The 27,575-nt window shown below is 38.9% G+C and overlaps 1 protein-coding gene across 2 annotated transcripts in view; it reads right to left on the bottom strand.

Annotated features, from left to right (window-relative positions):
• Positions 1-27,575, bottom strand: part of lmbr1 (limb development membrane protein 1) — a 215,561-nt gene that overhangs the window by 92,297 nt on the left and 95,689 nt on the right. For both annotated transcript variants that reach the window (XM_063044423.1, XM_063044424.1), the window contains exons 8-10: positions 23,767-23,831; positions 13,584-13,656; positions 316-402 (exon numbers count right to left, since the gene is read on the bottom strand). In XM_063044423.1, coding sequence (XP_062900493.1) covers positions 316-402; positions 13,584-13,656; positions 23,767-23,831 — 225 coding nt within the window. The remainder of the gene's footprint in view (positions 1-315; positions 403-13,583; positions 13,657-23,766; positions 23,832-27,575) is intronic.

Genomic DNA, 27,575 nt, shown 5'->3' with positions numbered 1-27,575 from the left:
GGGTGTGGCTTGAATATTCTCCCTGTGACTGTGTCAATTTCCTCCCACATCATGAAGATGCAAAGACTGGTAGGTTAACCAGCCGGCCACCTGATATGTAGAATCTGTGGAGTGTTGAATGGAAGATGGAGAGAATGAAATGATGGAGAGAATCAGATAAATGAGTGGTTGCACCTCAATGGAGACTGTGGGACACAGGGACCTCTTTCCACACTAAAACCCAACTTATCCTCTTCTATCCAATTTTCATTTTTTGCCAATCTGTCCTTCATCTCTACTGTTCTGTAATAGCAGTAAAATAAACATGAAATATACCAAGCTTTGACTTCTTGTTTCTTACAGCATCTAATTCCTGTTCAAGGTCCTCAGAATTGTATTTTAAGTAGGATGTCATATAAGCACCTGAAGGAGGAAAAAAACATAGTATTAATTTCTAGTAACAATCATGAGTCACTTTCTTTAAAGTTGACAACTACGCAATTCTAACATCTAAAAATATGATAGTTTCACATACAGTATTCAGCCTTTTTTCATTCATTACTAACGTTCAGAAATATCAGAAGGTAATATCTATTAAAGTGAAATAAATCAGTGCTCTGCACTGTTGTGCTAAATCAAAATTCCTGTTAATTATCTATAAGTTACCTCTGTTGCAAGCTTGGTCATCTGAATTACTTCAAAAACCAACTGTCCTTCAAATGCAAAAATTTTTATGGCACATCAAGCAAGGCAAGTTAATGATACGCTTATTTGTAATAACATTTTACACTTTTCTCAAAACACTGCAATGTACTTAAGCTTTCTAGATCTATGTAGAACATCCAATCAAGCCTACATTATTGGGGACATTATGCGAAGGATTTGCTAGTCATCTGGTTACAAGCTCACATAACACCCATTTGGTAACAGCCTCTTGTATAGCACCATTTCCCAAGAAAAATAACTCAAATCTTCATACTGCATCTTTAAATATTGAATTCTCCACAGTGGCCAATATACATCACCACCTTTGATTTGTCCAACAACAGCGATGCTGTCAGCAGACCTAAATATTGCATTGGAGCTGCACCTAGCCTCACAGTCATCAGTATAGAGCAGGGGGCTAAGCACACAGGTTTATACTTCAGACTTAAACCCTATTCGCTTTATACTTATGACTGTGAGGCTAAGCACAGCTCCAATGTTATATTCAAGTGAGCTGATGATACCATTGTCATTGGTCAAATCAAGGTTAGTGACAAATCAGCATGTGGACTCACTTTACACCGCATGCTGTCAGAGCAGTGCTGCCAGGATAATCAAGGACACAACCCACCCAGCCAACAGACTTTTCGTCCCTCTTCCCTCCGGGAGAAGGTTCAGGAGCTTGAAGACTTGTACGGCCAGATTTGGGAACAGCTTCTTTCCAACTGTGGTAAGACTGCTGAACGGATCCTGACCCAGGTCGGGGCCGTACCCTCAGACCTACCTCTCGGTTTTTTTGCACTACCTTACTTCCCATTTTTCTATTTTCTATTTATGATTTATAATTTAAATTTTTAATATTTACTAAATTTAACTATTTTTAATATCTTTAATATTTAATATTTGTAATCCAGGGAGTGTGAAGTGCAGAATCAAATATCACTGTGATGATTGTACATTCTAGTACCAATTGTTTGGCGACAATAAAGCATAAAGTATTTCGACCATGTAGGAGACAGACTGAAAATCTGGCTGAGTGGTGCCACAACAACTTCTAACTCAATGTCAGCGGGACCAAGGAGGTGATTATTGACTTCAGGAGGAGAAAACTGGAGGTCCTTATCAGGGGATCAGAAGTGCGGAGAGAGCAACTTTAAATTCCTCAGTGTTATCTTTTCAGAGAATCTGTCCTGGGTCCAGCACATATGTGTAATTACAAAGAAAGCACGACAGCACCTCTACTTTCTTAGAAGTATGTGATGATGATGATGCATGATGTCTAAAACTTTGACAAACTTCTGTAGACATATGGTGGAGGGTATATTGACTGATTGCATCATGGCCTGGTATGAAAACACAAATGCCCTTGAATGGAAAATCCTACTAAAAGTAGTGAATGCAGCCCAGTTCATCACAGGTCCTCCCCACCACTGAACACATCTACATGGAGTGCTGTCACAGAAGAGCAGCATCCATCATCAAAGACACTCACCACACAGGCCATACTCTTTTCTCCTTGCTGCCATCAGGAACCTGGTATCAGAGCCTACTAAAGACCCACACCACCAGATTCAGGAACAGTTATTACCCTCAACTGTCAGGCTCTTGAACTAAAGGGAATAACTTCACACAACTTCACTTGCCCTACTACTAAACTGTTCCCACAACCTTTGGACTCACTTTCAAGGACTCGTCATCTCATGTTCTCGATATTTATTGCTTATTTATTTATTTGCACAGTTTGTTATCTTTTGCACGTTGTTTGTTTGTCCATCCTGTTGGGTGTAATCTTTCACAGATTCTATTACGTTTCTTGGGTTTACTGATTTACTGGGTTGTATATCGTGACATATCTGTATTTGATAAAAATTTACTTTGAACTTGTGTAAAGGAAACTTGCAGAATGTCTCAGCAATGATTTCTTAGCAATAAGGAAATAGTAAGATGGCTCCTATTTGATGAGCTTGCTGAAACTCAAGCTTGCCCGGTTATAATTATGTCAATGTGCATTCTACAACTCTTTAAATTTAGGGAAAAAACATTTTCATATTAATCCTTTTATTCTCAACTCATCAACATCCATCTATGATGTGGCTTAGATGGGGATGTTATAAAATCAAATTACAAAGGAACGTAACACCAAAACCACCAATTTTTCATTCAATTGCCGAGAGATGATTGCTGTAACCATGCGGAAAACAATAAATACGTACAGCATAAATCCCTGTGCGCCACCAAGATAGGAACATCTGTGTACACCAGCATAGCTCTTATTTGGCTTCTGAAAAGCAAAGACTTTTTCCTGTGACAACTAAAGATCAGCTGAATTAATGAATGTGAACATTTATAGAAAAATAAAACCACCAGAGAAAGAGCAAGACATAAATAAAATCCGTTAAGAGGAACACTGTAAGAAAAGGAGCAATAAAGAGGACCAAGCAGTTGGAAAGCAAGGCCTTCAAGTATTATTGGCCTAGGGAGTACCAAATACATTAGCGACTGCAGTCTTTTGAACTACAAATATATTTTGCACCTCACATATTCTGGATATGGGGCTTCAAGTTGTCTTAGTCAGGAGACTTCTTAATCAATATATTCCCTTCTCTCAATGATAACACTCCACTTGACAACCCATATAGAATCTACAGCCAGGAGTGCCCATTGCATAGACAAACAACACTTTACCATTGCTATCAACATAAAATGCTACTGCTTATACTTTAGTTGGAGGCACTGAAAAACTATGCACCACCTAAATTTACGATTGGGTGCACATAATGCACTGAGTTCATCAATCTACCTTGACAAATCTATGCTGTATGATTCACTCCAAAGTGCTACAGGTCAACATAAATTGTTGGAAGTTAACTGTGCATTTGAAGGCTAAGCTGAGGAGACCAAGAGAATTGCACTCGAATCAATAATCAAGGTAGAACACCATTAATTAGTATGTAAGAAATACAGCCCGAGGTAACCTTGGCTCTCATGTGTGTCAGATATAGAAACTCCGCAACTTCTTATGTTGTGAAATTCCAAGTGCAGGGTAGGCATCAGGAGGAGTAGTGTTTAAAGGTGGCACAGCACTATCACCTTCTCAAAAGCAATTAGAGATAGGCAATAAATAGAAATGGGCAGTGATGCCAAGGTCCATAAAAGATGTATAGAACTACAGTATATAGCTCCTCCAAATCCACTAAGGCAAGTTCAATTCAATGCAAATGGCCAGAGACCAAACATACTGAATTACAAACACTTTGCAATTGCAATAGAACCAGTCACTTTATAAGGCACTTCATCCTGGCATCAGATACCATAATTGACTGAACAAAGAACATGTTATTTCTACTACTATTATGACAGAAAATAATAAACTATATTATATTTCATCAACAATATTGTAATAGTCAGAAATATAACGGATAAATTACAACAATTTTACCTTTGTTACGGACTACACATTTTACAGAGGTCAAAATAGTATAGTAAAATTGCACACATATGAATTTTATAGATCTACACCTTTAAAACAAAACAAGGCATATTTCTGACTGGAAGAGAGGACAGGGGTAAGCATATTACCCCATAATGATTAATAGTTAATTGCTCAATTCAGAATGATACAATCTTCTACAACAACCAGAACTCATTGCCTCAGCTGATGAAGGCAAGCATGCTAATGCCTTAATACTGAATTTAACTCCCTTGATTTTCCCCACTTTCCTAAGATCTATTCACCTTTTTCTTGAATACACCCTGTGATTGAGCCTCTTGATAAAAAATTCCAAAGATTCACAATCCCCTGAATAAAGAAATCTTTTCTCAGCTATCCTCGATCACCAACACCTTGAGTCTGCAACCCACAGGTCTGGACAACCCAGCCAGGGAAACCATCAGCCATCTACCCAATTAAATTCTCTACAAGCTCAGCGTGCTTCAAAGAGACGTCTTCCCATTCTGAGGCCCAGCTTTTTTTTAAAACTCATAGAATCCCATCACAGTAATCAATCTGATAAACCTTCACTGCACTCCCTCTATCATAATTCTCAACCTCCTTGGGTAAAAAGACCAATCTGCTTGCTCTATCTGCATTCAACAATTAACATACAAGGCCACTGGTGTCTCTGAAATGCAGAACCTCTCAAACTCGCATTTCAACAGCATTGTTCCTTTTTCAATTTTCCCTGACACATTTTTCCCACTATATCCTGCCTTTTCCCTGACCAGGCACGGCCCAAGATATACCACTGACAGCTCTAAACATGCACCTTTCTTAAAGAGCACAAATCCCCTCTCAGTTATCACCACTGTACATGCTGACTGCCTGAAGTCATGGCTGGAAAACTCTGATCTCAAACCTCTGATGCCTTGCGACTATACCCACTCATGGGGAAGGCTTTGGGAGTAAACCCACAGGGAAAAATCTGGGGCTGAAGTACCAAAGGCAGTCGTACATTCAGTTCAACGCTGACTGGCAACTCCTGCGACACTGCTGATACAAAACTGTATTGGTTTCTGCCATTCCTTTGGGCTCATCAGATGCATGGAGAGGGGGAGCTTGCTACATGGGTAACAGCTTGCTCATCATATCTAACTGCCCAGACTGTGTAAGTAGACAGTTAGGATGCAACATCCATGATTGACCCTAACTGGTGGAGGCCTCACTCACTCGTTCATTTGCTGACTGAAGCTTCCTTCAGTTGTTCAAAATATTTTCAGATTTCCTTCTTGTTTTGTTATTCCTATATGACTTCTCTGTCACTAACCATCACCAGCTCAACAAACCTCAAAAATGCTACACTTTGTAGTTTCTGACCCAATCAAGGTCCTTGATTTTTAGTTAGCTGCCAAACTGTCAAATTTTTGACTAACCAATACTCTGTACCTCCCTTTATAACTGGATCCTTGACTTTCTCACCAGAATACCACAATCTAACATCTCCTCCTCGCTGACAATCAACACTGGCATACCTCAAGCCTTCATGCATAGCCCACTGCACTACTCTCTCTATAGCAGGGGTTCCCAATCTGGGGTCCACAGACCCCTTAGTAAATGGTAGGGATAATGGTATGGCATAAAAAAGGTTGGGAACCCCTACTCTAAACCCACAACTGTGCGGGTAGGGAAACAGTTCAAATGCCATCTACAAAATCGTTGACGACACAACTATTGTTGGCACAATTTCTTTTATTTTCCTCTCTTTTTGTACTATTCAATTCATTTTTAATATATACAAATTTCACAATATATGTCTGTGATAGCTTTGTCTCATCTGCACACTTGGTAACAAAGCCATCTGTTCCGTCATTGATATGCAGCATAAGAAGAAGTGGTCCCAACACCGACCCCTGTGGGACACCACTACTCACTGACAGCCAATCAGAAAACGATCCTCTTATTCCCACTCGCTGCCTCCTACCAATGTCAATGCTCTAACCATGCCAGTAACTTTCCTGACTATGAGCTCTTAACTTGGTAAGCAGCCTCATGTGTGGCACCTTGTCAAAGGCCTTCTGAAAATCCAAATATACAACATCCACTACATCCTCTTTATCTATCCTACTTGTAATCTCCTCAAAGAATTCCAACAGGGTCGTTTGGCAAGATTTTCTCTGAAAGAAACCATGTTGACTTTGTCCAATCTTGTCCTGTGTCATCAAGTACTCCATAACCTCATCCTTAACAACTGACTCCAATATCTTCCCAACCACTGAGGTCAGGCTAACTGGTCTATAATTTCCTTTCTACTGCCTTCCTCCTTTCTTAGACAGTGGAGTGACATTAGCAGTTTTTCAGTCCTCTGGCACCATGCTCAAGTCCAATAGTTTTGGAAGATCATTACTAATACCTCCACAATCTCTACCATTACCTATTTCAGAATCCTAGGGTACAGTTCATCTGGTATGGGTGACTTATGTACCCTTAAGTCTTTCAGCTTTTTGAGCACCTTCTCTCTTGTAATAGTAACTGCACTCACCTCTCTTCCTTCACACCCTTCAAAGTACATCTGTCATCTCTTTGGCCCCTGTTATTATTTCTCCAACTTCATTTTCCAGCAATCCTAAATCCGCACTCATCTCTCTTTTGTTTTTCACATACTTGAAAGAGCTTCTACGATCCACTTTGATATTGTTTGCTAACTTGCTTTCATAACTCATCTTTACCCTTCTAATGATTCTATTTAGTAGCTCTCTGTATGGTCTTAAAAGTTTCCAAATCCTCCATCTTCCTGCTAATGTTTGAATATAGAACGTAGGACATAGAAATTTACAGCACATTACAGGCCCTTTGGCCCACAATGTTGTGCCGACCATGTAACCTACTCTGAAGACTGCCTAGAATTTCGCTCGTGCATAGCCCTCTAATTTTCTAAGCTCCATGTAGCTATCTAAGAGGCTCTTAAAAGATCCCAAATGCTTTGTTGTATGCCCTCTCTTTTGCTTTTACATTAGCTTGGACTTCCCTTGTAAGCCACGGTTGTACTATTTTGCCATTAGAGTATTTCTTTGTTTTTGGAATACATCTAACCTACACATTCCTCATTTTTCCCCAGAAACTCTTGCCATTGCTGCTCTGCCAACATCTCTGACAGCATCTCCTTCCAATTTACTTTGGCCATATCCACTCTCAACCCACTGTAGTTCCCCTTACTCCCCTGAAACACTGCTATGTCAGACTTTACTTTCTCCCTATCAAACTTCAAGTTGAATTCAATCATATTGTGATCACTGAATCCTAAGCTTTTACCTTAAGCTCCCTAATCACTTACATTACATAACACCCATTCCAGTATAGCTGATCCCCTTGCAGGCTCAACAACAAACTGCTCCAAAAAGCCATCTCACAGGCCTTCAACAAACTCACTCTCTTGAGACTGATTACCAAACTGATTTGCCCAATCGACCTGCATGTTAAAGTCTCCCATGACGATCATAATATTGCCCTTCAGATACATCTTTTCTACTTCCCGTTGTAATCTGTGGTCCACATCCCAGCTATTAACTTTCAATGTAACTGTACAAAAAAATTGTATATTAATTATTCTGTATTAAATGTAAAGGAAGACTTGTGGTACTCTCAAATTTTCCCCCAAAATTAATGATCTTCTCAAAACAATCCAAAACTAATAAAAATTGTTAAACACGTTGAACTTTTCATTTGATGGTCAGCTTCAAAAGTCAATAAGATCATTTAAAAAAGGGGTTCACAAAATACTTGTGCAAGATCTAAAGTCAATCTTTCTTAATATTCACAACTTCTTGACTCCATATAGAAACATAGAAAAACCTACAACACAATGCAGGCCCTTCAGCCCACAATGCTGTGCTTACTTTAGAAATTACCTCGGGTTACCCATAGCCCTCTATTTTTCTAAGCTTCATGTACCTATCCAGGAGTCTCTTAAGAGACCCAATTGTATCTGCTTCCACCATCGCCAGCAGCTCAATCCACACACTCACCATTCTCTGCGTAAAAAAACATACCTCTGATATCTCCTCTGTACCTACTTCCAAGCACCTTAAAACTGTGTCCTCTCGTGTTAGTCACTTCCGCCCTGGGAAAAAGCCTCTGATTATCCATACGATCAATGCCTCTCATCATCTTATACATCTCTATCAGGTCACCTCAGGATATATGTTTAACAATATCCTACAAAAATTATTCTCCCCCAAATACATAGGAACTCAGCAATTAGTAATATAGTTCGCTAACAAAATTATCAAATTTACTTGCTTGGGCTTGTTCAGATATTTAATGTGGGCTCACAATTGAATCAACTATACAGATCATTTAAAATCAATTAACAGATTAATTCTGTTATCTTCCCAGCTCTGAGACAAAGATTCAGTTGCTCAAAGAAAAACATCCAAGTGGCTTGACTGTTAACACCCCGAGGCAACTGAGAGAGCGACACCAATTAGTTCACTCCTAACACTGTAAGTGGCATCAAATACAACAACCTTTCATCTTCATTGAATAGGTAATGAAAATTAAATGTCTTTGATCAAGTAAGCATTTGTGCCCACCACACCCTGTGCTTCTTGAACTTGGAGAACTAATAGCTATAGGCAGGGGGGCAAACCACTCTTATAATTAGAGATGTCTATCATACAGGATAAATCATTTAATTGTTCCACCTAGTCAACATACATTGAAATCATCAAAAATGGTCTTTAAGAATATGTCAAGTTATCAAACCAAATGGAAGAACAAGTCACCAGAGCTTATTACATCTTGTCAAGCAGAAATTTAAGTTCCTGTTTTAGATTTCAAATAGGAAAAGGATCATCTTATTATACAATTCAGTGTCACAGTATACACTGTACATCTCTCTGATGAATACATTCATCCTCTCTTATGAGCAGGTACCACTCTTCAGATACATATCTAATTTTCTGAAGCTCTTCAGGGAAGAAAATTGCTGTCCTTATCCATGCATGATTTCAATATACGTTTGTAATTGTCTCTTGAAGTCCAATAAAATAATCAATATACACCAAGCCACTTCTTCCAAGGGAAACTGTGGATAAGGAATACATACTGGTTTGCCAAGGATTCCTAGGGTGTTGAACACAATTCTAAAGATACTGGCTTTTCACACTGTTGCAAGTCTTCATTCCATTTTGCTTCTATTCATTACCTTGATTCCTATTCCCTCTCTGACTTAAGCCCCATGTGTACACTTACATCATCACAACTCAGTATCAAAAATACCTGTTCTCTACAGTAATGAAATTAAAGGGAGTCAAAAGGAAAAACACTTAAGATGTAGATGAGGAGATGAATGACCAAGGTATGGAAGGCCAATTGCCAGTAAATGGCATAGTCTTGGATGGCATGGGTCAAAGGGTTCATTCATTTTTGTAGTTCATGACTATGACTAAAATCTCTCTGAAGCCTTCATTACTCACAAAATTACCAAGTGTTTTGTATACAACTTATGGCACTCATACCATTAATGAAAACTAACAAAAAAACAAGTAAGGAATTCTGAAGAAATTTCTTTACTCACACGAGTGAGAACGTGCAGCTCAGCATCATGGTGTGATTCAGGCAAACAATCATCATCATCAGGTACCATGCCCAGTTTGAGCTTTGACTGCCATGGCCCACACACTCCTGTTTCAGGTCAAGTGGATCAATTCATTGGTATTCATTTCCAGTTCTCTGGCTGCTGTCTCCATCATCATTTGTCTTTGTCTTCCTCTTGCTTTCTTCCCTTCAACCTTTCCCATAGTTACCGTGCATTCTAACTCCTCTTTCCTAATCACATGTCCAATGACGTTACGTTGCCTTTTCATGATCTCATACATTATTTCTCTTCTTGTGTTTGCTCTGTTCATGACATCCTTGTTAAATATTCGTTTCATCCATGATATTCTTTGCATCCCCCTCAAAAACCACATTTTTGCTGCTACAATTCGTTTCCTCATGTTACTAGATATTGCCCAACATCCTGAGCCAAATAACACAACTGGATAAACATAACATTTCAGTATTCTGAGGTGGGTTGTCATGCCTAGTTTAGTATTGGTCAGTATACTCTTCATTCAGGCAAACAATATAGGTATTTTTCTTGGGAATCCAAATAAATGAGGGTATAAATATTGATGGAGTTGAAAGATCAAGGTGACAGGAGAGACAAGTTAAACATAAAATATTCACATGACTGGTAGGGCAAAATGGCACGTGGCTACATAACCCATGCAAAATGATTGTGGTGACATATATGTTAATAGGTGAAACTTGTGCTCAGTCAAACCAAAAAATACTGGAAGTTGTGTCTAAAAATGGAAATATTGCCAAAAATGATATATTATTCACTATGATAAGAAATGGTACTTCTTTTTGCCTTCTCAAGTACATAAACATCTTTAAATTTTTATTTAGGAAAAGTTTTTAAAATAATCCAAATAAAGACTAAAACATCAAATATCCACTATGAAAGTACAATTTCTTTTTATATTTGCAAGGCATGAAAATCAGTTGATCTTCATTTGTTCAATAAGCTCTGTTTTTATCAGAAGAAAACTGATGTTTTATTGTCATCATTCGTTAGATCTTCGCTGTTGTTTTACTTTAAATAGAAAACAGTCACTTTTCATCATTACACCAGTTACTTGGTGCATAGAGCATCTTGGCCTTAACCCAGTGGATGAAATATACGAGAATAATCAAAAGTTCAACAAGTCTGCTAAAAGCATCACAATGTCTTTTCATGTATCTATACGCGGAGGACGTGCACAGCCCATGAAGCCACCCACGGTTAAACATTTATCAGTGCATCTTTTTATAACAAGCACAAAAATAAGTTATCAGCAGCAAGTTCACAAACTATCAATATTGTATATGCAGTACAAATATGTTTGTTGCAAAACAATCTACATTTCATATTTTCTTTGAAGTTCCAGGTCATCTGCTTTTCTGAGGACATGGCCAATATTTAACTCTATTTACAACTCTTCAGAAAACAAAACCGTCAGACCTGTAGGCAGCAAGACAAAGACAACATTCAAGTATTCTAGTCAGTAACCATCTTCACAGGTGAAAGTCCAACTACCTAACCTTGAGAAATGCCTGGGACCTGGGAATGCAAGTACATAGTTCTCTGAGATCATGGTGTTGGAAGACAGAGCAGTGAAGGCAGCTTCTGATACACTGCCTTCACCAGAGAGGGCGCAGAGTATAGGAGTTGAGCCTTATGTGGCAGTGGTACATAATATCAGTGAGGCCACATGTGGAGTACTGTATACAGTTTTAGGTATTTTGATATAGCAAAGACATCATTAAGTTGGAAACAGTACAAAGAAGGTATATAATAATGTTACCAGGAACTTAAGGGCCTAAGTTTCAGGGAGAGGTTGGGCAGGCTTGGACTTTTTTTTAAATCATGGTGTGTAGGAGACTGAGCTGTAAACTGATAAAGGTGTACAAAATCATACAGTGAATGCACATTCTTGTTCCCAGAGAAAGACGACCAAAAACTAGAAAACAGATTAAAAGTGAGAAGTAGAATCAGAATCAGGTTTAATATCAATCACTATATGTTGTTCTATAGCAGCAGTACATTGCAATGCAATGTACATTGCAATAAAACTATAAACTACAGTAAGAAATACATCTATTTCTTATTGTCCTGAGTGATGGTGGTCCTTAATGACAAATGCTGCCTTTTTAAGGCATTGCCTTTCAGAAACGTAGAAAATCCACAGCACAGTGCTGTGCCAAACATATATTTACTTACTTTAGGAATTACCTAGGGTTACCCTCTATTTTTCTAAGCTCCATGTACCTATCCAAGAGTTTCTTGAAGGACCCTATTTTATCCACCTCCACCACCGTCACCAGCAGCCCATTGCACACACTCACCACTCTCTGCTTAAAAAACTTACCCCTAACATCTCCTCTGTACCTACTTCCAAGCAACTTAAAACTGTGCCCTCTCGTGTTATCCATTTTGAAGATGCTGGGGAGGCTAGTGTCATGATGGAGCAGGCTGAGTTTACAAACTTCCTACTGCATTTTCCCATCCTATGCAGTGGGCCTTTCTTATCAGACAAAGATGCAACTAGTTCGAATGCTCTCCACAGTACAACTGTAGAAATTAGTGATAGTCTTTGGTAACATACCAAGTCTCCTCAAACTCCTCATGAAATATAGCCACTGTTGTGCCTTCTTTGCAACAATACGTTGGCCCAGGATAGATCTTCAGAGATGTTGACACATCAGAACTTGAAACTCTCATCTTTTCCATTACTGGTTTCTCAATGAGGCCTAGTGTGTGTTCCCCTCAACTTCCCATTCCACAATCAATTCCTCGGTCTTACTGAAAATGAGTGCAAAGTTGTTGTTTCAACACTACTCAACCAGCTGATCTATCTCAGTCCTCTGCACCTCCTTGTCACCATCAAATTCTGCCAACAATAGCTGTGTCATGGGCAGATTTAAAGATGGCAAATGAGCTGTGCCTAGCAACACAATCATGGGTGTAGAGAGGTAGAACAGTGAGATAAGTATGCATTCCTGAGCTTCACCAATGTTGATTGTTAGCAAGGAGGAGATGTTATGTTTTGTGGTACAAGATTAAAAAATGAATTGAGGGGTAACTTTTTCCACACAGAGGATGAGCTGCCAGAGAAAATGGTTAAGGCAGGTACAATAACATTGAGCAGGTTAACAACTTGACCAGTCCCTAGAATGGACAGGTTAAACAATCTAGACTTGTGTCAGCTAAACACACAAAATGCTGGTGGAACACAGCAGGCCAGGCAGCATCTATAGGACGAAGTACAGTCGACGTTTCGGGTAAACTAGAGTTTGACTAGTGTCAGCTAGAGTTTAGCAAAATGAGAAGGGACTTGATTGAAACATCTATGATCTGAAGTGGTGGATATGGAGAGGATGTTTCCCTTATTGGGGAATTTAGAACTGGTCATATCACATCAGCCATGATTTTATTTAACAATGAAGCAGATACGGGGAGCTGAGTAGCCAACTTCTGATTCATAGATTTGTAATTAAGCCGATTCGGACAATACACAAATAGGCCAAAATATATATTTTTTCTCCTCCTTACTTCTCATAGTGCTCATAAATAGCATCAATAGGAGGTTCATAGACGCTTTCTTACCGTCTCAGGAGAACCAAGAGCTAAAAGTTAATCTGGTTATCAATTAATAAAGGCTGTGATAGAAATTGATTGTACATTCTGTTCCTTTTCTTCTGGAATTGTGACCATTAATCCCATTACAAAGCCTAATGTTTCTAATATAAATCAGACTGCTTCTGAAAACTGAGAGCTTCATGCAGTTTATCATTTCAATAAATTATCTGTTCTCAGTGCAACTTATCAGTTATCTGCCAAAATGCAAAAAAAAAATTACCAGTCTGGACTGCATACCATTTAATCTCCTTATAAGTGCTTCCTCCTGAAGGCCGGTACAATAGATTTGCTCATCCAGGTCCTCTAAAATCTGAAATTATAAACAGTTAAGCTAAATAAAACAGTTCCTGGTCACAGTTTTAATTGAAATATCTACAAAATTAAATGAATTGTTACATAATTGAACTAGCAAACATGGGGGAATTTATAAATTGGTAGCTGGAATTTAGCTGAAATTATCCAAATGCAATTCCTTGCGTTTTCCTTGTATAGCTTATATACTTTTTAAAAAATTATTTGTTCAGTTTCATTTAGTAAAAAAAATCTCTCAACCATTGTTTATGATAAACTCTTAGTAAAATATTATATATTATCCCTTGAGTGAAATTCCAAACCTTTCAAGACTATTTTACCAACTGGAAAATGATCTTCTGTGTTCCTTCTGCTCAAAAATTCCAACTGTTGAAACTCCCAAATATTCCAGCCTTACCTAATAATTATAACCTTTCTTTCCTGTCATCATTTGAGTTGCAGAAGATGCAACACTTGCCCTTACAATCCCTCCCTCATCACCATCCAACTACCAAACCAATCGTTCCAGGTGGGGCAAGGGTTTACATGCAGCTCTTCCAAACTTGTCTTCTGCATTCAGTGCTCCCAGAGTAGCTTCAACATCAATGAGATCAAGTACAGTCTGCAGAGTACCTACGCTGAATCCGCAATGGCCATCCTGAGCTCCCAGTTACCAATAATTTCAAATCCCCTCTCCATTCCCACACTGACCTGTGTTATCTTGGTCTTCTCTACAACCAGGCTGAAGCAAAATGCAAACTAGAAGAGCATCACCTTATATTCCACCAAGGTACTCTACAACCCAATAGCATGAATATTCAGTCCCCCTCCCTTTTGCCTCTCTTCCTTCCCCCTCACCTTTTCTTCCCCCTTCTTCTTCTGATCTCCCATTGCTGATCCTCTTCCTACCCTCTTCTCAGCCTCCCTTCACGCATTTTTGTCCACTCCTCCCTTCTGGTTCCATCCAGCCACTTCATACACTGGTTATTTTTATTCTGGTTTCATCTGTTGATTACCTCTCCCTGCTAATCCTAATCTCTCATCCTAATCCCTTTTCCTTATGAATCCAGCTCTGATAGCGCTTCGTGTTCCTGCTCATCTCTATCCAGCAGCTGTCATCCACCTTCACAAATCTTTCCCCCCACCTTACTCTATCATGTTTTCTCATCTTTTTACTCTTTCTCATCATCTGGCTCCATCTACCATTCACCTGCCAGAGTCTTCAAATTCTACCCTCGCTGACCTCTCTTACCTGGAATTGTCTACATCAGTACTGTGGAGAGCATTTTAACTGGCTCTATGACCTTCTGGTATGGTAGTGTGAGGGTGTGGAGGTGCACAGGATCGAAATAAGATTCAGTCAGCACCATCATGGCACTAGCCTCAGTAGTATCCAGACGATCAAGGAGCGATTCCTCAAAAAGTGACATCCATCATTAAGGGCCCACATCACCCAGGTCATGCCTTGTTCTCATTGCTACCATCATGAAGGAGGTACAGAAGCCTGAAGGAACACACTCCACAGTTTAAGAACAGTTTCCTCTCTTCTGCCAACCAATTTCTGAATGGAGATTTAACCCATCAACACTAGCTAGCTACTTTTTTAAATTTCTATTTTTGTACTACTTATTTAATATATATATACATTTACCATAGTTCACATTTTTTCCTATATGTATTGCACTGTACTGCTGCCGCAAAGACAACAAATTTCACAGCATATACCAGTAATAATTAAAACTAATTCTGAACTACCTGCCCCATCACCTTACACCTTCTTCAGTCCACCATCAACACAGAATCCTTTCTTGCCAATCCCCTTTTCCCTCTTTGTGCTGGCCAGTTCACCTCTCAGTTATGATGTAGGGCACGTCGACTATTTTTTTCCCTCCCACAGACACTGCTCAACATATTGAGTTCCTCCAGCAGATTGTGTGTATATCATTTGAATGAATCTTTCTGTACTTTTGAACAATAAATACTTAAGAATGCCAGGCTTTAGGTGTTTCAGAAAGGACAGGGAGAGAGACAAAAGAGGTGGGGGTGTGGCACTGCTAATCAGAGATAGTGACACGGCTGCAGAAAAGGAGGAAGTCATGGAGGGATTGTCTACGGAGTCTCTGTGGGTGGAAGTTAGAAACAGGAATGGGTCAATAACTTTATTGGGTGTTTTATTATAGACCACCCAATAGTAACAGGGACAATGATGAGCAGATAGGGAAACAGATTCTGGAACGGGGCAGAAATAACAGGGTTGTCGTGATGGGAGATTTTAACTTTCCCAATATTGACTGGCATCTCTGTAGAACAAGGGGTTTAGATGGAGTGGAGTTTATTAGGTGTGTTCAGGAAGATTTTCTGACACAATATGTAGGTAAGCCTACAGAGGGGAGGCTACACTTAATCTGGTATTGGGAAATGAATCTGGTCAGGTGTCAGGTCTCCCAGTGGGAGAGCATTTTGGAGATAGTGATCACAATTCTATCTCCTTTATCACAGCATTGGAGAGGGATAGGAGCAGACAAGTCAGGAAAGCATTTGATCGGAGTAAGGGGAAATATGAAACTATCAGGCAGGAACTTGGAACCATAAATTGGGAGCAGATGTTCTCAGGGAAATGTACGGCAGAAATGAGGCAAATATTCAGGGGACATTTGCGTGGCATTCTGCATAGATACATTCCAATGAAACAGGGAAAAGATGGTAGGTACAGGAACCATGGTGTACAAAGGCTGTTGAAAAGCTAGTTAAGGGAAATAAAAGCAAAGCTTACGAAAGGTTCAAAAAACTAGGAAATGATAGAGATCTAGAAAATTATAAGGCTAGCAGGAAGGAGCTTAAGAATGAAATTAGGAGAGCCAGAAGGGACCATGGGAAGGCCTTGGTGAGCAGGATTAAGGAAAACCCCAAGGCATTCTACAAATATGTGAAGCGCAAGAGGATAAGACATGAGAGAATAGGACCAATCAAGTGTGACAGTGGAAGAGTGTGTATGGAACCAGAGGATGTAGCCGAGGTACTTAGTGAATACTGAAGCAAAGTATTCATTATGGAAAAGGACCTTGACAATTGTTGGGACGACTTACAGCAGACTGAAAAGCTTGAGCATATCGTCATTAAGAATGAGGATGTGCTGGAGCTTTTGGAAAACATAAATTGGATAAGTTACTGGAACCAGACAAAATATACTCCAAGCTACTGTGGGAGGCGAAGGAAGAGATTGCTGAGCAATGATCTTTGCATCACCAATGGGGACAGGAGAGATTCCAGAGGATTGGAGGGTTGCAGATATTGTTTCCTTATTCAAGAAAGGGAGTAGAGATAGCCCAGGAAATTATAGGCCAGTGAGTCCTACTTCAGTGGTTGATAAGCTGATGGAAAAGATCCTGAGAGGCAGGATTTATGAACATTTGAAGAGGCATAATATGGTTAGGAATAGTCAGCATGGCTTGGTCAAAGGCAGGTAATGCCTTACGAGCCTGACTGAATTTTTTGAGGATGTGACTAAACACATTGATGAAGGTAGAGCAGTAGATATAGTGTATATGGATTTTAGCAAGGCATTTGATAAGGTACCCCATGCAAGGCTTATTGAGAAAGTAAGGAGGCATGGGATCCAAGGAGACGTTGATTTGTGGATCCAGAATTGGCTTGCCCACAGAAGGCAAAGAGTGGTTGTAGACGGGTCATATTCTGCATGGAGGTTGGTGACCAGTGGTGTGCCTCAGGGATCTGTTCTGGGACCCCTTCTCTTCGTGGTTTTTATAAGTGACCTGGATGAAGAAGTGAAGGGACAGGTTAGTAAATATGTTGATGACACAAAGGTTGCAGGTGTTGTGGATAGTGTGGAGGGCTGTCAGAGGTTACAGCCGGACATCGATAGATGCAAAACTGGGCTGAGAAGTGGCAGGAGTTCAACCCAGATAAGTGTGAGATAGTTCATTTGGTAGGTCAAATATGATGGCAGAATATAGTATTAATGGTAAGACTCTTGCCACTGCGGAGGATCAGAGGGATCCTGGAGTCCAAGTCAAAGGACACTCAAAGCTGCTGCGCAGGTTAACTCTGTGGTTAAGAAGGCATACATTGTATTGGCCTTCATCAACCATGGGTTTGAGTTCAAGACGAAATGTTACAGCTGTATAGGACCCTGGTCAGACCCTACTTGGAGTACTGTGCTCAGTTCTGGTCACCTAACTACAGGAAGGATGTGGAAACCATAGAAAGGGTGCAGAGGAGATTTATAAGGATGTTGCCTGGATTGGGAAGAATGCCTTATGGGAATAGGTTGAGTGAACATGGCCTTTTCTCCTTGGAGTGGTGGAGGATGAGGATGAGGTCACCTGATAGAGGTGTGTAAGATGATGAGAGACATTGATCGTGTCGATAGTCAGAGGCTTTTTCCCCCAGGGCTGAAATGGCTATGGCTAACACAAGAGGGCACACTTTTAAGGTGCTTGGAAGTAGGTACAGAGGAGATGTCAGGGGTAAGTTTTTTTTAAAAAAACGCAGAGTGGTGAGTGCGTGGAATGGGCTGCCAGCGACGATGGCGGAGGCGGATACCAGAGGGTCTTTTTAAGAGACTCTTGTATAGTTACATGGAGCTTAGAAAAATAGAGGGCTATGGGCAACCCTAGGTAATTTCTTAAGTAAGTACATGTTCAGCATAGCACTGTGGGCTGAAGGGCCTGTAATTGTGCTGTAGGTTTTCTATGTTTCTAGTGACTTTAGGTGTTACTATCTCAGAAGACATGTCCTGGACCAATCATATAAATTTAATTGCTAAGAAAGCACAGCAGCACCTCTACTTCCACTGGAGATTCAGCGTGTCATCAAATACTATGGGAATCTTCTATAGATGTAAGGTGGAAAGTGTGTTGACTGGCTGTATTATGGCCTGGCATGGGAACACAAATGCCTTTGAGCAGAAAATCCTACAGAAAGTAGTGGATTGGGCCCAGTACATCACGAATAAAACCCTCCCAACCATCGAGCACATCAACATGAAACGTTGTCATAAGAATGCAGCATCCAATATCAAAAATCCTCACCACCCAGGTCATGCTGTTTTTTTTGCTGCTGCCATCACGTAGAAGGTACAAGTGCCTCAGGACTCATCACCAGGTTCAAGAATAGTTACTTACCCCTAACATCAGAGTCTTGAATAAAGGGGGATAACTACACTCACTTAAGGACTCTTATCTTGTTATTTCATGCTCACTATTTATTGCCATTTATTTATATTTGCATTTGCAATTTGTTATTCATTGATCCCGTTTACAGTTACCATTCTGCAGATTTGCTAAGTATGCTGGCAGAAAAAGAATCTTCGAGTTGCATGTGGTGTATGTACTCTGATAATAAATTTACTTTGAAGTTTGAACTATAGTATTCCAGTTTATATTATTCCTTGTTTAATGCATTATGACATTCTCCAGTTCTTTGAATTTTCTTTCTGAAGCTCTTAAGAAAGATTCAGTTACACTTTTGGTTATTACTGTACTCAAATGCTTTGGTATTCATTGTAACCTTAATTATTTTATAAGTGACACCTGATCACAAAGATATCAAAGTGACCAAGGCCAATGTACATCAGCTACAATGGAGTTGAATAGCCAAGCATGTTTAATGGGCCAAGTGACCTACTCCTGTTCCTATTTTCTGTGAATACGCCCTTAGTTTCTGAGGTCTACCCATATGACCTCACTTGAAGAACTTGCTGGGACATCCCATCTCCTTACTGCAGTAATGGACTCCTTAATTAGCATTACAACACCGCATCCTCTCACTGACAGTGCCTGGTAACATTTCAGAAGTTCAGATGGATGAAAGGAGTATAGAGGTCTATGCTCTGGGTTCAGGTAGATGGACTCAGCGGAAAATTAGGTTGGCATGGACCAGATGGACTGAACAGTATGTTTCTGTGTTAGAGCTTATTGAGTATGAGGCTAACAGTGAGAGAACAGGATCCTCAATGAAGATGTGAACATACGTGTAAATTGACACTACCACCTATCTTAGGTAACTTCCTGGGATCGAGGATAACTTGCATCCACTGCTGAGATGACCAATGAGGACAATCTGGGATCCAGAGACTGCCACTGATGGGAAAAGGTGGATTATGAGTGTAATATGCTCCTTCTACTGCTTCTGAATGGTCATTAAACCTATAAAAACTACCTCTCTACTATTGTTTTCTCTTTTTGCACTATTTATTTAATTTAACATTTTATACACACACACACACACACACACACACACACACACACACACACACACACACACACACACACACACAGTAAAGCTTTTATTATGTATTGCAATGTACCTTTGCCACATAACAAATTTCACTGACATATGCCAGTAATATTAAACCTGATACTGATCATTCCAAATTCTCCTCCTCCACTGAGTGGGCATGCAAAGATTTCCATCAGTCAGTTGCATTTCTTTATGGAATGTTTGCATAGATTCTCAAAACCTTCCTCTGTCCAACTGACAGTGCAGGAATGAGAGCTCCCATTCTCGGAATCTGATGACAAGAATGCAACTATGTAACCTGCTAAATTTAGGCAACTGAATGTAACTAGGGATCCAATGCTGGGACTGGAATGAATTTAAATAATGAATCAGGAGTGATCATGATGAATATCCAGATCAGCCAGTAATTATTTCAGGTCTGCACACACAGACTATTGCTTTAGGTTTATCCAACAACAAAAATAACTGCAAAACTTTTCTTGGTTGTAAATATATTGGGATGCATAGATGGCTCAAGTTTTAGATAAATGTAGCTTTTGCAAATTTAATTTGCATATCAATATCTGGTGTACAGTTTTCTGAAAGCAAATTAGTTCATCTCTAGGAAGTACGTCTGTAATGTCCACATTTTAACGTACAGGATGACAATTGTCATCTAGGTAACTCCTAACCTCTATTGCACTTTTTACTTAGTTGCTTTTGCTTGTAATTTTTATTTGTTTGCTTTATTTGCTTGTAATGTTTATTTGTTGTCTTCTTTCATAAATCTTTCCATCTATATTTTTTAAAACATTTGTGTACTTTCCACACCGTACATCATTTTCTTACTACATTGAATGCAGTTGCTTTTCCATTAATGTCTGTATTCTAAGCATTCTCCAAAGGGACAAGTTCAGTGCTTTTGATACATTGACTTGGGTACAAGTTTCTTTATTTTTTTGAAAATCATTAGGGACTTCACAGTTAATTGAAGTGAATGAAAAAATGGGTAGTTTGGCATATACAGCACCACAGCAGAAAACAAGCACGAAGTCTTTGGTGACTTTTTAAACGAATAATTAACATTTAATTTTCTATTTTCAACTGCATTTTGTTAGTTGACAGTTGAAATGGAAGAAAGCCAACTAGAACAATAGAGACAAGTTGAAATTATTGCAAATTAAATCCAAATGTGTAAAATTTGTGTTTTTGAAAGCACATTATTTTACACCAAACAAATACTATTTGCAACATTATTCTATTTGGACAATTATCTTTTTTGCACATAGGATCAAAACGCTGAAACATTAATTTATTTACACTTTCAAACTTTGAAAACATCAATAGAATTGTAGTAAAAAAAGAGGAAATAAAAATTAGGGTTGATCATGTGCATCTTTAGCTGAAGTATCCAGTGCAAGACTTACCCTCTGGTTTCAATATTCTCCACTTTGAAAGAATTCAGCATCAACTTTACAAAATACACCAACATTACAGCTATAAAGCAACTTATCAGAACCCAGGGCATAATCGAACAATTACAGAACAGTGGTTTTCACATCGTTCAAGAGTCATCGGCCATATCTCATCTATTTTTCATGGATAAATATTTTCCAACTTCAGCAAATTCATGCTCTCCTTTATAAGAACAGCCCATTTTTGCTGCATCTGTAATACCAGTTCAACTTTTCTCTCTCAATTTACACTACACAACTCTTGTTTGCACTTTTTGCATGTTCTTTTGTTTGCTCGAAAAACTCAAAGTTCAAAGTAAATTTATTATCAAAGTGTACCATATATCTCTCTCATTTTTGTTCCATTTCTTTTCCTCTAAGTAGCCCCACTAATCAGATTATCTGCACAACCCCAGCTGCAGTCTCAGATATATTGCCTTGTCCTTCACACTCCTCACACAGCTTATATGCAAGTTAAGAAATTCAGCTGAAGTTGAAAGATGAACTATGTTTTACTTCAAATTAATGCTGCCTGATTTAAGGTGAGTTTTTAGTATTTTTGCTTTTATTTCAGATTTCCCATTTTCTATTCATAGAACAGTCAACACATGTACCAGGGCAACATAGCAGTTAACTCCAGGAATCAGTTTCGATCCCACCTCAGGTGCTGCCTGTGTTGAGTTTACACATTCTCTCCATGATTGCATGCATTTCCTTCGGGTTCTTTGGTTTCCTCCTTATCTCACAGACACACTTGTGGGTTATTTAGTAAATTGAAATTACCCCTTTGATGACCAATGTGAAAAAAGAATCAAGAGGAAGTTGATGGGCATGTAAGAGAGTTATTGCAGGATGGAAAAACATTGAAAAGGAACACTGTAAGGACAAAAAGGCTTTGTGCGTGGGAGATCATTTCTTTTGGACTTGAGTGAGTTTTTTTTTTGATGAGGTGATGAGCAGTGCCAAGAGGGCAGCAGATTCAGTTTATAAGGACTTCAGTAAGGCCTTTGATAAGGTTCCACATGATAGGCTGTTAGATCACAAGAAATCCAGACAAAACTGACAAATAGATTAAGGTGGAAAGTTGACAGTGATGGTGGAAGGTTGTTTCTTGTCTGGAGGCTATGACTAGCGACCTGCATCAGGAATCACTGCTAGCCCCATTGCTCATCATCTATATCAGTGATTTGGATAAGAATGTACAAGGCATAGTGAATAAGTTTGCAGATGGCACTAAAACACATGGTATAGTGGACAATAAAGGCGACTATCAAAAATTATATTGGGATCTTAATCGGCTGAGTATGTGAGCGGAGTAATGACAAATGGAATTTAATTTGGATAAGTGCCAGGTGTTGCTTTGTTTTTTTTCAAAAAGAAGTACAATAACAACTTTTAAACAGTTGCTCAGGTACGTGGATAGGAAAGCTTTAGAAGAATATGGTCTAAATTCTGGCAAATAAGACGAGACTGATTGGAAAACCTTGTTCATCATAGACCAGTTGGGTTGAAGGGCCTATTTCTATGCTGTTTAACTCAGATCAGAGGTGCAGAAGGAAAATAAAAAGGAAATTTGAAAGAATCCCAAGTATGGTAAAAGGAATAACACTGATTTATATTCTCTCCTTATTATAATGCTACAGACTGAGGCCAAGGAGAAAGAAAGAAACACCACAATGGGATGTAATATCGGTTAATACTTGAACTCCTGAAAATGCATAAAACGGAGAATTGACATGCTTGCTGTAACATTGTGAAACTAGGATTTGATTTGGTTTGACAGCTTCCGTTTTAAGTGATTTCCACTAGAATACCACCCCAACAAAAGTGATCACTATACATTTACTAACTTACAGAAAAGCAATATAAAAAACATCTAAAATGGAAAATAAAACAAAATAGATATGAGATTAAATGATTATAAAAATTCATGGCTTGCAAACTACCAGCTAATATGCTCTTTTGTTGGCCTTATATGGGAATATTTCACAAATCAAACCATCAACAAGCTTGTCCAAGTTTCTGATGATCTCTTACAACCTTACAAATCTTGTTAGTGGTTCCGATTAGAGCATATTACAAAATATGACAGAAGCTGTCAAGCTTGCATGCTTTGTGATGAGAGATACATGGCTGAAATACACATATTATTATGTATATATTCCTTCAAAAAAAAATACATAGCACAACTTGTGGGCATGTTAATGTGTAACAACATTTGCAAGCTGCCCCAAGCACATCCTTGGGAGTGTTGATTGTTTACACAAATGATACATTTGACTATATGTTATGATGTACATGTGACAAATAAACCTGCATCTGAATCTGAAAATATCTTCAGTATGTACGTAAAGTAATCTACAAAGGGACACCTTTTACAGTAGCACCTTAGAGCAGAACTACTTATTATACTTACAGTAATTTTGATTACTTACAGTTGGCTTTACAAGTAACTGTCCCATTACTGTGAACATTCTGGAGAGACCAACCGGAGTACATACTGAAAAGAAAAAGGCATTTACAGTACCCCATTCACAAAAAAATTAAATTAGTGCGTTAAGATTCTACATTAGAAATCAGAAATGTGAATTTCTTTTATTTCAGTATATACAGTGTTGGCTATGCTGCCCTCTGTTATAGGTGTGAACATGTAGCTATGGCAAGTACAAAGTACTTAGAATGAGCATGAAGTACTGAGGTAATCTCTGTGACCTTGTCCTCAATCTAACAGTCAAAGGTTCACTTTTCCACGTCAATATTACTAATTTTCTATTGTGTAGCCCACAAAGGGAAGAAAATTCCCTTCATGCAATGTTCTTTCATTATCTAGTTAAATTTCAAGAGAAACAGGCTTTGTCTAGCAACTAATAACCAGTCTTCCAGGAGGCAACAGATTATGATTAGCCAAATTCAGTATCATCACAATCCGTATAAAGTGCATGTGTTAAGTGGATGATCAGCTTAATAGTCTTTCCAAGGTTCCCACCATCACCAGTGATATTTTCAAACAAGATTCAGTGTGCAATATTAAGTAGCAAGTCTACCTAATACTGAAAACAATAAGAGCTACCAATAACGGGGCAGAACAGTCACATATCGGTGAGCACATTATAACAGTGCCAGCAACCCTGGGTTAATTCCGCCACTATCTGGAAGGAGATTATTTAGTCTAACCTTGATTGTGTGAGTTTCCTCCGAGCGCTCCGGTTTCCTCCCACATTACAAAGATGTACAGGTTAGTAGGTTAATTGGTCACATGGGTGTAAATGGGCAGTATGAATGTGCGGCACTAGAAGGGCCTGTTATTATACAGTATTTAAATAAATGATGTGCCATTGGTAGTGATAAAGATTTGCTGTTCAGAATTAACTGGGTGGCTAACTCGGCTGTTGTTCAATAGTATGGGGGCAAAATGCTGCAACTCTCAACAACATTAAGAGATCCTTTACTGGGTTGACTCAAGATGCTGCACCACACCAAAGATAACTGAGGGATAATAAATGCTAGGCTTGCCAAAGATGTCCACATCCCGTGATTTAATAAAACAATTATCTAAATACCACGATCACATATAACAAAGACTATATGAAACATATGATTTTTTAAAAATCTACTATAAGAATCAAAATACCAAACTAGTCAAAATCTCAAAAAAAAACTAAGATGGAAATTCTCAGCCGGCCTACAGCACTCAATAGCAAAGAGTAAACAGTCAACATTTCAGGCCAAAACTGATCTAGGCCCAAAACATTAACTGTTTACTCTTTTCTATAGATGCCACCTCACCTGCTGAGTTCCTTCAGTATTTTGTGCGTGTTGCTTGAGAAATCTTCTGGCTGCTTGATGTCTATAGGTCATACAACTCCCAGCAAAAAAAAAAAAAAATTCTGTCCAACTGACTCATGAGAAAGCTGAAAGTATCTGTTTGGCTAGACTTGACCATACATTCCATGAATTGCATTTACTACAATGCAAATGAGATTTATCAAATTTGTACAGTGTTGCTGCTGTCAAATTTCTCAAAGCAGAAGTCAGGAGCAAATTGATGGCTTTCAAGATGGAAAGACTCGAGGGCTTGCTTATGGTCATTGAAGTGTGCAAGGCTGACTTATAACCTGTGAAAGTGGAAGAGTTTAACAAGTTCCTTGAGAAAGTCTTAGTTTAAAATAAACATCTGTTAATGATCCAGAATGATACGATAGGAGGGTATGTAATCTCATGCTCACGTAGGAAAATTAATTTTTATCTCCAAAGCCTTTAACTCATATTGTCTAATCAACATATTTGAATCTTGAAACTGAAATAACTGGCAATACTCAAATGCAATAATCTTATTCACAAGGTCCTGCAGATGAAATAAGGAGACAAAAATAAAAGTTACAGGTAATTAAAAATAAAATAAAATTAAATCCAATATAAAATACCACTATAAAGAACGGTGCATTTGATAAAATGCTGCAACACAGATTATTTCAGAAAATACAAAAATGATGCTGCCTGTATTGAACTTTTAAGTAGGTACAAAACTGGATGGCCAACAAGAGACACTAAACAATTGCAACTGGCAAGATGTCATGAATGCATTGGAATTAGTGCAGGTTAGAAGATTGCTAACTGGAATGGCTAGCTTGTCTAATGTGGAAAATTGAACAGATTAAACTTGCATCCCCTAAAGTTCAGGACTTGTTTGAGAGGTAGGACCTGGAGAGGGCTTAATAGGGTGGATGTGGAAAGGATGTGGGAGAATCTAAAACTAAGGAGTCACTGTTTAAAAATAAGGTGTCTGAATATTCAAGATGGAGATTAGTCTTGAAAACTACCCAAATAGAGTTTTTGAATATTAAGGCAGAAAGAGATAGATAAATGGATAAGAATAGCCAGGGCTGAGAGATTAGAGGAATGTTAAGCAATTGTGGCTAAAAGGAAATTGATCAGCCACAATTTTTCTAAGTAGCAATTAAGGTTTGAGGGCTTGAGGGCCCGAGAGGCCTATACATGCTTTAATTGATATTCACGTTTGTAAGCCTCTTATACGATATTGACCAATCAAATCCCGTCCAATGATCCTTCCAAATGAGCTACATAATCTGAGAGGCAGGATGCACTGTATGCTCAAGCATTCACAACACAACCGAGCTCAGTGATGAGTTCGAGAGTAAAGCAAAGAATACACAGTCTATCTGTAGAAAGTGATATAAACCAAAATATAAAAAGTTTAAAGTAAATTTATTATCCAAGTACATACATGTCACCACATACTACCCAGGGATTCATTTTCAGGTAGGCATTCACAGTAAATACGAAGAAACACAGTAGAATTGATGAAGAAATGCACACAAAGACAGACAAATAACCGATGTGCAAAAGGCAACAAACGATGCCAATACAAAAAAAAAGCTGTAATAAATATTGAGAACATGGGTTATAGGGCCCTTGAATGCAAGTCTAAAGGTTGTGGAATCAGTTCGGTATTGACGTGAGTAAAGTTATCCACACTTGTTCAGGAGCCTGATGACCGAAGGGTAAAAACTGTTCCTGAACCTCGTGGTGTGGGATTTTAGGCTCCTATACTCCTCCTTGATGGGAGGAGCAGGAAGGGAGCATGCCCTGGGTTCTGAAGGTTATTGATGATGGATCTGCTTTCCCGCCACAGCACTCCTTAATGTGTTCAGTTGCTGCGTGGGCTTTACCCGTGATGGACTGAGATGTATCCACTACTTTTTGCAGTATTTTCCATTCAAGGGCATTGGGGTTTCCATACCAGGCCATGATGCAACCAGTTAACACTCTCCACCACACATCTATAGAAGTCTGTCAAAGTTTTAGATGACATGCCAAATTTTTGCAAGCTTGTAAGTAAGTACAGGCATTCCAGTGTTTTCTTGACCCAAGACAAATCCTCTGAAATGATTAACCAAGGAATTTAAAATTGCTAACTCTCTCCTCCTCAGGTCCTCCAAAAGGACTGGCACATGGACTTCCAGTTTCCTCCTCCTGAAGTCAATAATCAGCCCCTTGCTCTTGCTGACATTGAGTGAGGAGTTGTTGTTGTGGCACCACTCAGCCAGATTTTCAATCTGCCTCATATGCTGATTCAGCACCACCTCTGATTTGGCCAACAACAGATAGTGTCATCAGCAAGCTTAAATATGGCATTGAAGCTATACTTAGCCTCACAATCATAAGTGTAAAGCTAGTAGAGCAGGGGGCTATGCACACAGTCTTGTGATGCACCTGTGCTGAT

The sequence above is a fragment of the Mobula hypostoma genome, chromosome 3, assembly GCF_963921235.1.
Source record: "Mobula hypostoma chromosome 3, sMobHyp1.1, whole genome shotgun sequence".
In the NCBI taxonomy this organism is placed as follows: Eukaryota; Metazoa; Chordata; class Chondrichthyes; order Myliobatiformes; family Myliobatidae; genus Mobula; species Mobula hypostoma.
The sequence above is the reverse complement of the archived record's forward strand: the minus strand, read 5'-3'. Positions and strand labels throughout refer to the sequence as shown.